General features: G+C 43.4%; 2 protein-coding genes across 8 annotated transcripts; one reads left to right on the top strand and one right to left on the bottom strand.

Annotated features, from left to right (window-relative positions):
• Positions 1-140: 140 nt before the first annotated feature.
• ical1 (islet cell autoantigen 1-like) lies at positions 141-5,455 on the top strand. Of its 5 annotated transcripts, XM_037265052.1 has the most exons (14): positions 141-312; positions 867-898; positions 978-1,131; positions 1,547-1,619; positions 1,707-1,830; positions 1,908-2,106; positions 2,189-2,314; positions 3,103-3,201; positions 3,279-3,361; positions 3,693-3,739; positions 4,002-4,292; positions 4,362-4,460; positions 4,535-4,656; positions 4,823-5,455. In XM_037265052.1, the coding sequence occupies exons 2-13, from the start codon at positions 891-893 to the stop codon at positions 4,648-4,650; spliced, it is 1,419 nt and encodes a 472-aa protein (XP_037120947.1). In that variant the 5' UTR covers positions 141-312; positions 867-890; the 3' UTR covers positions 4,651-4,656; positions 4,823-5,455. The 5 variants fall into 5 exon arrangements, with proteins under 5 accessions (XP_037120947.1, XP_037120955.1, XP_037120938.1 ...); XM_037265060.1 differs by having other exon boundaries at positions 4,365-4,460; positions 4,535-5,455; XM_037265043.1 differs by having other exon boundaries at positions 4,535-5,455.
• A 721-nt stretch (positions 5,456-6,176) lies between these two features.
• On the bottom strand, positions 6,177-11,456 carry fam117ba (family with sequence similarity 117 member Ba). 3 transcript variants are annotated; one of them, XM_037265098.1, is made up of 8 exons: positions 11,000-11,456; positions 10,024-10,262; positions 9,864-9,947; positions 9,672-9,782; positions 9,327-9,470; positions 8,956-9,169; positions 8,388-8,508; positions 6,177-7,834 (listed from the first exon to the last, which is right to left on the bottom strand). In XM_037265098.1, the coding sequence occupies exons 2-8, from the start codon at positions 10,042-10,044 to the stop codon at positions 7,609-7,611; spliced, it is 921 nt and encodes a 306-aa protein (XP_037120993.1). In that variant the 5' UTR covers positions 10,045-10,262; positions 11,000-11,456; the 3' UTR covers positions 6,177-7,608. The 3 variants fall into 3 exon arrangements, with proteins under 3 accessions (XP_037120993.1, XP_037120985.1, XP_037121000.1); XM_037265090.1 differs by having other exon boundaries at positions 10,024-10,229; XM_037265105.1 differs by having other exon boundaries at positions 10,024-10,184; positions 11,000-11,083.
• Between the last annotated feature and the right edge of the window lie 1,805 nt (positions 11,457-13,261).

Raw genomic sequence — 13,261 nt, 5'->3', positions numbered from 1 at the left:
ATTATTGATACTAAAACAACTTCCACCTCTTCTTCTTTTTCTTGCATGTATTAGATATAGGGCGCAAAATTGACACGCATGTCCCCTTCGTCATTATTTAGTTTGTTAACGCTTTACGTCACGCTCAATTTGCATATCCTGTTTCTCTGACTCACACACAGCAATGATGGATCTCGCGAGAAGACATTAGGCGAGATCCTATCAGATGTTGCTAGTCTGACACTTCACGACAAATTCAACAACCTTTCATTTTGCCTCGCTAAACTCATGACTATCATATAAGGAGGGAGTCTTTTGTTTCCTGTCTTCAACGTAAGTTGGCAAACTTCTAATGTAACACAGAGCATAGATGCTAACTAGCTAGCCGTCCTACTAGTACACCATCCCGTTTTCCTTTCTGGCAGGCGTCGACAACTAATTTAGTTTATTTTGATTATTAACCGTCGACGTGGTTTAAATTATTGTACTCTAAAGACAAATGCCGAGAGGATTAAATTGTCCCCGACTCCGATGTCTGTGAAATGAACACCTGCTTTGACAGCCAGCTGTTGCCAGTGCGCGAGTAGCAGATGCTACACATTAGCTGACAATTAGTGGAATATGTTGAAGAAATATGCAGATAACAAATTGTAGTGAGACTATGGCAGGTTGATAGCTTTAGAAATTGACAGGAATATTAATTGTACACAATGTAGTTCGGCCACTATGACAATCCTGTGATTATTTGGTTAGGAGAAGCTGTAACTTACCCAAGACCATGAAAATGAAAGAAAATGAACTTTCTCTAAATATTGTTTTTAATCTACCATGCCAAAACCATTAGTGAACTTGATCATCAATGTACTGTCATAACTCCTTACTTGCAGAGTGGATAAGACCGATACCCAATCATGGATGGGTATGTATACATCCATTGTCAACTTAGAATATATTGTCATCAACAATTTATTATAAATGACAGTTTTTTCTCGCCGTAGGTTTGTCGGGGAACTGCTTGGTGAGGACAGCTCAGTGGTGGCACGCATGCAGAAGAAGTTCTGGAAGACCAAACAGGTCCTCATCAAGGCCACGGGCAAGAAAGAGGATGAGTATGTGGTGGCCTCTGATGCTGACCTGGATGCAAAGCTTGAGGTACAAAAAGATCACTAAGACTGACACAAATCAACCACGGAGAGGCAAAGAAAATATTTGTTTCCTTATTTGTTAGTCTTGCACACAAGGTTTAAAAACACAAACTTAAACTGTTCACTGGACCTGCTTTTGATTTTGGTAGATATCTAATTAATACTTTTCATTCCATTTTCCGTACTACCAATTAATATTTGCTGTTAAAAGCCAACACAAGTTAACATAGACAACATCCCTAACTTGTTATTACAAATCATAACTTGTGGTACATCAATGTGTTCCCATTAGCAGACATTAGAAATGGAATATGTTAAGTAACTTATATATATGCCCCACTGCTGTCAATTGAAACCCTAACCTATTTCCTGTTGGTAATAAACTGTCATAGTCAGCCATCCTTCTCATTTGGTTTTTACAGTTCTTCCGCTCGGTTCAGTCTACCTGCACCGAGTTGCTCAAGGTGATTGAAAAGTACCAGCATCGGATCACACGTAAGTTGAGAGTCCCGACGTCGGCAAAGCTTTCAGTTCACCCAAACTAACAATAGCAAAGGCCGGCAAACCGTTTGTTCTCTGAAGGTTTGTCCCAGGAGGAAAACGAGCTCGGCCTGTTCCTCCGCTTCCAATCTGAACACGACCGCACCAAGGCTGGCAACATGATGGATGCCACCAGCAAGGCCCTTTGCGCCTCTGCCAAGAAGAGGTTAGAGGCACGAGGATCCGTAGATGAGGGCACACAACACTTGGCATTTAAACGAGCTTTGGTTCTATTCTCTACAGGATGGCGCTCTGTGCGCCGCTGAAACGTTTGCACCAGGAAGTCGAGACCTTCCGACGACGTGCCATTGCCGACACGTTCCTGACCGTCGGTTACATGGAGAAGGCTCGCACGGAGTACAGAGGAGCTTTGCTCTGGATGAAAGACATCTCTCAAGAACTCGACCCCGACACGTACAAACAGCTGGAAAAGTTCCGCAAGGTCAGGATTTGAATTCACTATTGCCCCCTTTGGTCCTTGTTTGTGGACGGTGGCTGGACTAAGCAATTTGATCTCTTGGCAGGTCCAAGGCCAAGTGAGGGCTACCAAAAGCCACTTTGAGAAGCTAAAGAACGATGTGTGCCAGAAGGTGGACATGCTGGGTGCCAGTCGCTGCAACATGCTCTCACACTCGCTTTGCAATTATCAGGTTGGCCCAAATACTCTACCTTTTAGTCAAGTGCGGTTGCATAGCACCAATTCACTTACTAGTTATTCCACCTTACACATTAAGTAGATCAAAGATGAAAATGCTGCACTCGACGTACAGTAGTGCCATGAGAGTATAATTCTTTCCATGAACAATGCCTGACCCCGTCCCCCATAATAACATGCTTTAAAATATGGGAAATAATGCTCTCTAAATGTTGTACATTTCATAAAGATATAGAGTAATTAAATAGTCCTGATTAAGTCATTGCGATTGTGTGGCACCTCCTGCTGTGTTTGCCTTGGCCACCTGGGAGCAGTATAATACGTGCATACAAACACACAAGGAGATTGTCCTCCTTGGTAAACTGCAATCATATCACTCATTTGTCACAGAGAATGACGAATATATGCCAGTGAGTCTTATCAGATTGTCTTGCTGCATGTGTTGCTCCACTATTTGTGTTCAAATATTGGTTGCTTATATAACGCAGCAAAACCGATCATGTTTGTTAGCCCAGCTATGACGTTTTGCATTGGCCCACCTTAGGAAGAAATCTGCAACCAAACCCAGAACCTGTGGAGTGAGCGTCTGCCTTGAACCGAGAGGCAGAGAAGAAGGATAGAAGGTTGACTCAGTGATAAAGCAAGATAGAGGAGATGCAAAGTCAGCGCAGGGACAAGAGAACAATGGGCACAACGGCAACAGGCGTAGTCCCATCACTAGTCCAAGCAAAGTCTGCAGTTCTTCATTTGTCTGCTTTTCACACACATTCCCTGCGCCCGCAGACCACCCTGCTTCAGTTCTGGGAAAAGACAGCCCAAACCCTGTCTGGCATCCATGATGCTTTCAAGGGACACGTGCCGTACCAGTTCACCACACTCAAGGTGGGTGGGTGGATGATGCTCCGCCATGGAGCCATCGTTTTAGCTCTGTCTTCATTACTCATCCAATCCCCTGGCAGGACCTGCGGGACCCATTGGAACAAATAACCGCAGCGCAACAACAAGAGCAAGATGAGCAGATTCTACAGGGAAACACCGAAAGGTGGGGTAACCCAAACTACTAAAACGCAAATTGCCCAAGGCAGTAGATGGATAGATGGCTGTCTAGATTAAGAGTAGATGGATAGATGGCTGTCTAGATTAGATTTTTTTTTTTTTATTCTGTGAAGACAAATGGTTGTCAGGACTGTTTTGGGTGTCTTAATTGATAACCAATTTCTACCAAAGTTGTAGTTGGAAGAACCCAACAGAGTTTGGTTTAGACCCCTCCCCTAACCCACCCCCACAAACATTTCTCTGATGAGTGTCTCTACTTTGGTTGTTCTTAAATCCATGATTATTATTCAAACTAGCCTTATTTTAATCTTCCCTAGTCTGGTGTGCTTGGATGACGATGCATCGGGACATGCAGCTGATCCAGGTATAGAAGGATTTTATTCAATTGATGAATTACGGTACACTTAATATTGATTTGTCACTGTCTGGTTAAAATCACTGACTTTAGGGGCGCTTCTGCCTTACGCCAATACAGCGTACAATTTCTGTTAAGAATCATAACTCGGGTGCCTGTCGCAATTGTAATTTAATATGTAATGATTTTATTTCTCAACAGTTCCCTGTTAATGAACCTGCTAGTCACTGAATGACTCGCGTTACCTCATGACTTGTTCCTCATCTCAAAGGTGTTTTTCCGAACTCCACTGGCATGGAGTCAAGACCCGAGGATGAAGATGGCGAACAGGGTGACATGGCTTTCCTCAAAGACTTGCTCAGTCCCAGCTTGGGGCTGACTGACGACTTCAGCGGGGAATGGCAGGATGCTTTCGGGCTCTTCGACGCTCCTGCCGGCGGGTCGGCTGCAACTGAGCCGGCTCAACCGGCAGGTCATGCCGCCCCTGCACCACAGTGCACCTCCCTCAGCCCCACTGGCTTCTTGCCTTCCCAGCTCCTGGATCACAGTCTGAGTTCCACAGGTGGGCCTTGTCCCCCAGTTGGTGAGAGGCTGATATTGCTTCTTCTCATTGCCCATGTGTTTTTTCTAGCAGGCTGGTCTACGCCACCTATGTTTCAAGCACCGCCCCTTCAGCCGCCTCTCGCACAGAACCAGTCAGCTAGACCGGCTCCTGCTTCTGTAGCCAACGGTAAACCGCAAACCGAGTAATTATTATTATTATAAAAATCATGATTTGGTATTCAAATGTCAACGTGGGTTTAGCTACTACAGGTGGATCTAGAGATATGTCTGCTTGGTTCAACCTGTTTGCGGATCTGGACCCACTCTCCAACCCTGACGCTATTGGACGCTCCGCAGATGAGCTTCTGAACGCCTGAAACTGTGTATGATCTTGAAGTACACTTAAGTTACCTTTGAAAAGCCAACTTTCTAGTTTGGGAGCTATTGATGTCTGTCTTTTGCATACATTTTTGCACCCTCACACCCGCACATAATGTTAGACTCTTTTTTGTTTGCCATTACTTTTCATTCTTCTGCTTGTGCCTGCAGGGTGCAGCTTTTATCCCGGATGAGTTTTGGGCTTTATCGCATACACAACACATTCCAAAGAAGATTTTGAACACGTACACGGATACATTTGTGGTGTACATATGTGTCTGAGCACATTCCCAGAGCCCATTGGAGCTCCACAAAGTTCTGCCTCTGCATTACTAAATTGTGTAAAATGCTCATCAGGATAATCTTTGTTGGCTATATGTGGTGAAGAGCACACAACTTAACGCATTAAGATTACTCATGTGACAAACGGACATGAGTAGAAGGATTTAGAAAGGGACATTGCACCAACCATAAAATAACCAGCAAGAAGTGGACTCTTTATATGGTTTAGACAGTGCTCTATGAGATGTCATTTTCAATGAATTAAGCTCGCTGCTAATATTTGAATCAGTAATTGACAAATAAAAAAATGTTTACTCCTGACCAGTGCTAAGTTTGACACCAGGAGGGCCAGTAATTGATGTTTTGGTAAGTACAGCTTTACGCTCATTTCTCCTGTATTGATCACACCTTTTTTCTTCTGTAATTTACTTTAAGGATGTGCCATGGCAGTACACCTGCAATTCACTTCTGTTTAGGACTGAACCTTTTTATATGCAGATGGAAGAAGAAAAAAAAAGGAAAATACACAACTATCTCTGAACTGTGAATGTTGAAATTATGACATGACATTATGTAAATACAACATTTACATATTGAACATGGTTTTCTCCCAAATTAGAGAAAATGTGCTAAAGGGCAAGATTACACTTTTAAATTTTGGTTGCAGCAATATGACAGCAAATTATTTTGAAATGTCCAAATGAGCTCTCCATATGTGTGCCTGGCTGAGTGCATCTGGAAGATTGCAAGGGAAAGGCCTGTGGAGTGAAATACAATTACTATTACTGTTGTTACTACTGTATTTGAACTCATTTTCGCGTGATACAAGGACACTACTTCTACCTGAGCTTTAAAGAGTTAAAAGTTTAATACTGAAGGTAGTATTTACTGTTTACTCTGTCACTTGCTGTCTACTCTTTAAGAATGTATTTATCTAATCACATATGCTTTGTTTCACGTATTTTATTTAACTTCAGAATTTACAAATGGAATCAGGTTAACAATAAACTGGAGCAAAACATTTGTGCTTCTGGTGGTATGGTGGCTGGAGGAGGGGAAGCTCATTTATTTCTCAACCTACACTATAACCATTTAATATTTATATGTAAATTTGACCCTCTGTTTGCAAGAAATAGATTTACCATACCCAACACTAGTCTTTTTTTTTCTTTTCTTTTTTTTTTTTTACTAATCATACTTTCCATTCTGTGATTTTGCTTCTTTAACTCTCACTTTCCATTTTGCAATGTAGAAAACTGTATTGGCAACTAAAACTATTCCATAAAATATCTCTTTCCAAAAAGGATAGTGTCATGGTGGAAATACTGTATTAAAATGCTCAAGTTTTCAGCCTAAAATGTCATGAGATACAAATTCCAAACATGATGGTTATGAAGTTAGAAAACCCCACAACATTTTTGGAACATGACAATTTAATTCTTGCAAAAAAAAAAAAAAAAATGTAAAAAATCCAAATCAGGTTGTTCTTGTACTGCTCGTCTGCTAGACGTTCCCATTGTGTTTACTGTTGTTGACATACATTGCAGCTGTTGCTTGGCGTGCTCTCAATTCACCTCAACCTGAGATGGATGATGACATTGGCTATTCTGAATTTGACCGCAGTCAGGTAAATAAATACATTACTATTCACAATAATGATAACATGTAATTCACAGTACTCAGTGGCGCAATTTGATGATAGGGGTAGGGTTGAATTGTATCTGCATGAGTGGGCCTTTACAATTTTTCACTCGATACACGTCTTTGTCAGCTCATACAATATATGCCATACGGTATATTTATGTACATCCCAGTACATTCCTATGGCACACGGAGGGCTGGGGTGCTCTCGGAACGTTATTGTGTCATAAGGTCATCGATAATCGGGTTCTTTGTGTGTTCTGCTGTTTTTTTTTCCTTTGAGGGTGGTGGTGCTGGGTGTAGTGTAGCACTGCAGTCATTTGCTGATGACAGTCTACTGTCCAAAGATCTGGCAGGTCAACACCAGTTCAAGGAGTTTGTTCATTGCCATGGTAACCACTGCCATCTGCGCCACAGTTTGTTAATGCAATGTAGGGGACATTGCCGAGATGGACTCTTTGGACTTTGATGACGTGCAGATCGCAATGAGAAAAATGGATGAGAGTTAAGGGGCTGTTCACATTTTTTTAGAAGTCTGTGTGGACTTTTTCTAATTGTTGTCAAGCCAAAAATGTGAAATGAGGATGGAGTTACACAGCTTGGAGTTAGCTTTGGCCTAAATGTAAGAATTTGGTTGGCACCGCCCCCTTGAAACTTTAAGGAAAAGGTGGAGGCGCTACATCAGTTTTGGGAAATGGAGTACTGTCTTCAAAAATGTCAGGCACATTTTTTTTTTTTTTTTTTACTTTTAACCCTTCAAGTTTCGCTACAATCTGGCAGCACCATGGTCTTTTGTAGTGGAAGGCATATTAAATAGAAAGAAGTAGAGATACAAAAAAAGATATGTCTGTGGAAAGGCGTCATGGTAAAAATTGTTATGCCCTTTTCCTTTCAAAACAATAAGACAGCAATGAGATCGGTTTTACGGAGGAGGAGGCGAGGCAGTGGGCAGCGTCATTTGACCAAAGACATCAGAGAGCTAGCATGCTGAAGGCCTTTTTGATTTTCTTCTTTGCCGAGCTTGAAGGTGCTCGTTAGAAGCTCTCGGGCTCCTCCAGGAGGCAGGGCTGGGTGGACAGAGGCACCAGCGACGGGGACAGACTGCGCAGGCCCACTCCGGAGCGAAAGTTAAGGTCCGGCGCCGGAAGCAGGGGCTTGAGGATGCTGACGAGGCAGAAGGCGGAGCCGCTGTTGGGGATGAAGTTGACCTTGTTGCGGTCGGGACAGAGAAACAGCGGGACCTGCTGTAGGCTTTTGGGGCTGGAACAAACAAGTACACTTTAGTACTTTGGTTGTCAGTCAAATTAAAACAAAACTACAGAGCCACAGAAATGACAAAAACAAAGACTAATAACATCCGAGCATCCTGATTTTATGCTTCAATTAAACTTACATGTGCTGCTCCGCCATTTGCTTAAATTGTTTGCAACTATCAATGTGAATCATTAGCATGTCTATCGTGTTTTTCATCATGTGTTAGCATTAACTAGCCAAGGCAAATTATTTTGATTGCTTGTAAAAAATAGTGTGTAACTCTCTTGTTTCACTTTGTTTAGTGGTGTGCCAAGAGATTTTTCTAAATATGTGCCTTGGCTCAATGAAGGTAGGGAAACACCGCCTTACCACTACTAAAATGTGTGCTCAAATTACTTTGCCAACTGTCAAGGAATGACAGAATTTGTATTTTGCGCATACATTGTATTTACTTCATGGTCATGAAATGCGTGTGCACTTCACAGACTGTATATTATGGCAACAATTGAGGCCATGTCTGGGGCTCTGTAAAACAAAAACATACTGCTTTTCCACATACAGAGACTCCTCGGACACTCTGACTTTCTCACAACCCTCTGGAGGTTCTCTCTTGAACGTGTAACTGTTGTTGGGCCGCGGAGAGGCGGCGTATTTTGGCAGCGGTGAGCAGGGGCCCAGCTCTGAGGACATACACATTGGAAAAGGTTATACCTACCTATTACATTCACTGCAATTAAGTACAGGACTTGAATTAGTACTTCTATCAGTACACAAGAATATGTATTTCTACTCAAGTTTGTGTCTGCACATCTCATTGTTAGAATAGGCCTCTTTGGCACATGTGATTAGCTCGGTGACTTGAGCTATGGCGTTCGTTCTCTTTCTTTTACTGGCGTTCCCTTCTCTGTAACACTCTTTGCACACACATAGCATGAGTTAAGACTACAAGGTCACACATTAGCACACAGAGGAGGAATCCTGGAGGTGGGGGCAGAGAAGGCTGCACAGCTGTGTCTCGATCTTTCTGGCATACATGAAATATTTAAACTGAGAAGTCCTCCTGGTCATTACTATTAGCATAGTGAGTATTAAAGATAAAAGAAGTGGGACAACTATAACATCATCACCTTTGTCCTCATAGGGGCTGCCGCCGCCGCCAATCGCGTCGTTGAGGACGGTGAGGTAGGATGGTGAGATGGAGTCGGGGCGGCTGCTGCTGTTGCTGTGGCTCCCGCTCAGGCCGCCCCCCGAGGGGGTCTGCGTGTCGATGCTGCGAGTGCTGCTGCTGCGCCGCGGTGGGACGGGAGGTGGCGCGCGGTGCCCGTCCGGAACGTCCTGTGGCTATCAGGCAAACACAAACAAGGCGCAGTGTTCAGGCAAGATTGACTGATTTATGTTTATGCCACACTTGTTCAGTAGAATTTGGTGACATCGTAGAAAAGCCGTAAAAGCCGGCAAGTCAAACTGTTTTTCAAAGTGTTAGACGGATGTCACCCACAGCGATGGCCTCATCCTTCTCGGGGGTGTCCCGAATGATGATGCGCTCAATCTCCTGGTTGAGACCCTCCACACTGTTGCGAAAACGAGGAGCGGAGGACTTGGCTATGGGGATGGGGATCAAAATGGTCTTGGGCATGGGCCCCTGCGGAACGCACACGAAACGTCAAAATAAGAAAAGCACGTAAACTCCTCCTGTTTATAATGATTTCAAACACATTATCCTTAAAGATAAATGTTTTACAGATGATAAAAAATGTCCAATGACTGCAACAGTCAAGATGTATAACTTCAATGCACTTCCATGAGACCGATTACTACTTTCCACGTGGGCACTATTGCTCACCTGCGACTGCATGATGGTATGGCTGCCATTGAAGGGTGATTTGCGCTCTTTGTCCCGCCGATGACGGCTGCTCCGCTTGCTGCGCTGGAGTTGCTGACGCAGCTTGGCGATCTGAACGACACATTTGCTTTTCACTTTCATTCTCTCTTTATATTTTCAATGTGAAATTACAAAATGAAAGTTTGTAACGACCTCCTTGAGCTGATCGGTGCTCCCGCAGGAGGCCGAACGCTTGTGAGAACCACGCCTCCTCTCATCTGCCCAGGCCCTGGGGGTCTGACACACAAAATAATAGTCAACACTCAAGTACAGTAGGACCTTGACTTACAAGTTGCGCTTGAACAAGGTTTACCTGTGTGGCCTTGTCCCTCATGTAGGAAAGGTGTTGGTGCTGGCAGTCGTCCTGAGGCCAAGGACCTTCCAGGTGAGTGCCAGCGGTCGCGCCCTGTGAGGGCCACAGCTGGGCGAGATGGTGAGGAACGGACAGGAGAATGAGGACCGTTCCAAGGGTGGCCGAAGGGGAGGACGGATGATTTAGTTTAAGGCCACTGATGATTTCTGAGGAAGGAGAGTAGGAGGTGGAAGGTTGTCCTGGAAATGTAAATATGACATTGCCCACCTGCTTAGTTAGTCGGCTTGTGCGTCATGGTACCAGATTGATGTTAATCCCCACCAGCATTAACACATTTTAAGGTGGGAGGGGGTAGTGGAAAGACACAGGGGGGCAATGCTCGGCTGACCCTGATAAGCATCTGCTGACACCATCTTCTAGCATCAACATTTTAAACAACAGATATCCATAGAGCACATGTTCCAATGCTGTATCTAAATTTGGTCAGGGTCTTTGACCAGTTGCGAGGGAACAAGGCCAAACATAACCTCTGCCTAGCTTCAGCCTAGAGTATTAGTACTATACCTCTCTGTGTGTACATGATATATACACGCACACGTAAAGTAGTTACCAAAATTACTAGCCCCCCCCCCCTTTGTAAAGTTAGACAAAACTCTGACTTTCTCCACAGAAAATTCAATTAACAGCGTTTATCATTTAAGAAACAAATACACTAGACCAAAGTTCACAAGTTTGATGCGAATATTATATGAGCAAAATATAATATATGATCAATTTAGCTCACTGGCCATTAAAAGTAAATCATGCACCCTTTCTGAGCCACGACTGCCAGCAACCTTTTAGAGTAGTTCTAAAGCTAAATAAATGAACCAATTAACCTCACTAGTGACATGTACTGTAGGTGTCCTACTACTGAGTACGACTGCTGGACCTTAAAGCTGGATCTTAAGGGGATCGAGTCCGCAGCGTGACTTACCTGCAAAGGTGAGTAGATGCGCGGTGCGCAAAGTAGCATGGGAGCTCGTCGTCCACCCGACTGATGCTCGCCGCCTTCTAAAATGCTACCGAGGGTAGTAACGGAACGAGGAGGACATTTGCCGATTTTAAAACACGCGTAAAAGGCGAAGGAGGATCAAATTGGTGACACATATGGCGTCAACATAAGCGACACTGGATTATTATTTTTTTTGGTAGTCGCGTTACACTGGCGGCTAGCAAAAACAAAAAAATAAAACATAAAGGGCTTTGCGATCGAAGGGAAAATGTGGGAAACGGAAAAAAGACGCTCTTTGCATTAGGTGGTATTCGGAAGGGGTAAAAAATTACAGAAATGGGGAAAGACAGAAAGGATAAAAAGAAGGTAGAAGGGCGGTGATGCTCGACTAGCTTCGCTTGGCACGATGGGAGGAGGACCAGTGTAAAGCAAGAAGAATTAGATGCAACTTCCGGCGAGGGCTTTCGATATAACCCTCGCTATAGATTCCTTTTCATTGTAGGTAATACCAAGAAGCGTTGTAGAATGATTACTAAATGTTTCTCAATCATTTCCAGTAAATTCTATGAAAAATAATGCTGGGTAGTTTAGATTATTTATTTTTTTGCCCGAGTACCAGTAACAACAAGATTGCACTAAACACAGCAAAATGAAACAAATTCTCATTAAACAGTGGACAATCATGGTTAAGGTGGGTGAATCAAATTGCTCGATAGTAATTCTACCTTTTTATATGGTAGTTTTAAAAAAATATTGGTGCCCCCCAATTCTAGATGACCCTTAACAAAACAAGCGCTGTAAATGGAATACTGCATACTTGGGCGTCATCGGGCGTACATGACAAATTGTAGTTGAGGTAATGTCATATCTTGTAGTCGCCTCTTTTATTTTACGCTGAAGGGCGAAAATGTGTTTCCGGTCTGCCTGACTTTGATGCCGACAATCGAGCGCTGACGTCGCTCACCGACGCTCTTTGCTCGTGCTGATGCTGCAGTTGCTAGGGCGCGGGAGCAGAGAGCAGAGACGTAAACAATTTTTTTTTTCGAGGTGGGGGTTAGAGTTGGAGGAAAAGATCGCCCTCGTGTGGTCGAATCCATTGTTATTCTGCAAATTTTGGACGGTTGGATGGACGGGGAGACAGAGACAGACATTTGGCATTCCCACCTTTGCTGATATTGGACGGAAAATCAATTTGTTCGTATCTGAAAAGCTTACCTAGTTGCTGCTCAGGCCTCAAAAATATTGTTTAGCGCCATCTGGATGTATCTTTGCGGAATTGCTTTTCACAGCAGAGCTTGCTACCTTTCTTATATGTACAATCAATTATGACTCCGTTTGCAAACGTCACATGACCAAACACAGAGAACACGAGCTATTTGTAATAACCTCAATAACTGTTGTATCATTTTCAATTGGCATTAAGTGGTGAAATGGCCACCCCCTAAGATCTATTTTTCCACCAAATTCATGTTCTGCAAATACAATAATTAAAATGCCATGTAGGACTTGTGGGGGCGCATAGAACATTTCCATTATAAAGAAAATGTTTAAGTTGATCATTCCTTTTCCCAGGATCATTTTCAGATGGAGCAGAGAGCCATGCTTTACTTTTCTCTTGGCCAGGCCCGCACGATAATGAAATATTTCTGAATATAAAAGCTCATACTATTATGACCCAAACAGATAAAACTCAAGTTTTCATTCATTTATTGATATATTTTTTTCTTCCATAGTGTCTTGAAAAGGTTCAGGGAAATTGTATCACGCAAACGTGTAGCGAGGGAATCAAAGGTCATTGATGTCCATTGAATGCAACACAGAATCCAATAAAAATATGCAAATAAATGCAATAATAGATACATACGACGTGCGGTGAGGTTCATGACTGGGGAGGCACTGACATCGTAGCCTCCCTTGCCTCCTCTGACCGCACATCCCTGCCGCTTCTTTCTTCTTGAGAAATCTTTTTTGTCCCATGCCACCGCACGACCTAAGGAGATGCTGGACTTATTCCTTCCACTTCGCTGCGCTTCGTACATCGCTAGGCTCCAGGGAAGGCAAACCTGCCTACAAAGTACCTCGAGGGAACTCACCTGTATTGCAGTAATTGTTGAGGGAATGGCTGAAAAAGAAAAGCTATTCTACTTCGCCTAGGTCCCGGTGCATCCTCGGCCTAGTCACCTAAGCTGGACTAGGGGATGTGAATATTAGGGGTAAGAATTTGGAACCTGTTCCAAGTCACCA

The sequence above is a fragment of the Syngnathus acus genome, chromosome 2, assembly GCF_901709675.1.
Source record: "Syngnathus acus chromosome 2, fSynAcu1.2, whole genome shotgun sequence".
Lineage (NCBI taxonomy): Eukaryota > Metazoa > Chordata > Actinopteri > Syngnathiformes > Syngnathidae > Syngnathus > Syngnathus acus.
This window is presented reverse-complemented; position numbering and strand designations above follow the sequence as displayed.

Bases quoted from the DNA above. Each gene is read 5' to 3' on its own strand.
- ical1 (XM_037265052.1), top strand. The intron at 3,202-3,278 runs GTGGGTGGGTGG...ATCCCCTGGCAG, and splicing joins ACCAGTTCACCACACTCAAG to GACCTGCGGGACCCATTGGA. The intron at 3,362-3,692 runs GTGGGGTAACCC...AATCTTCCCTAG, and splicing joins CTACAGGGAAACACCGAAAG to TCTGGTGTGCTTGGATGACG.
- fam117ba (XM_037265098.1), bottom strand. From the start codon at position 10,044: ATGAGGGACAAGGCCACACAG. The intron at 9,783-9,863 runs GTCGTTACAAAC...TGTGTCGTTCAG, and splicing joins GCACCGATCAGCTCAAGGAG to ATCGCCAAGCTGCGTCAGCA. The intron at 8,509-8,955 runs GTGATGATGTTA...GTATGTCCTCAG, and splicing joins CAGCCCCTATGAGGACAAAG to AGCTGGGCCCCTGCTCACCG.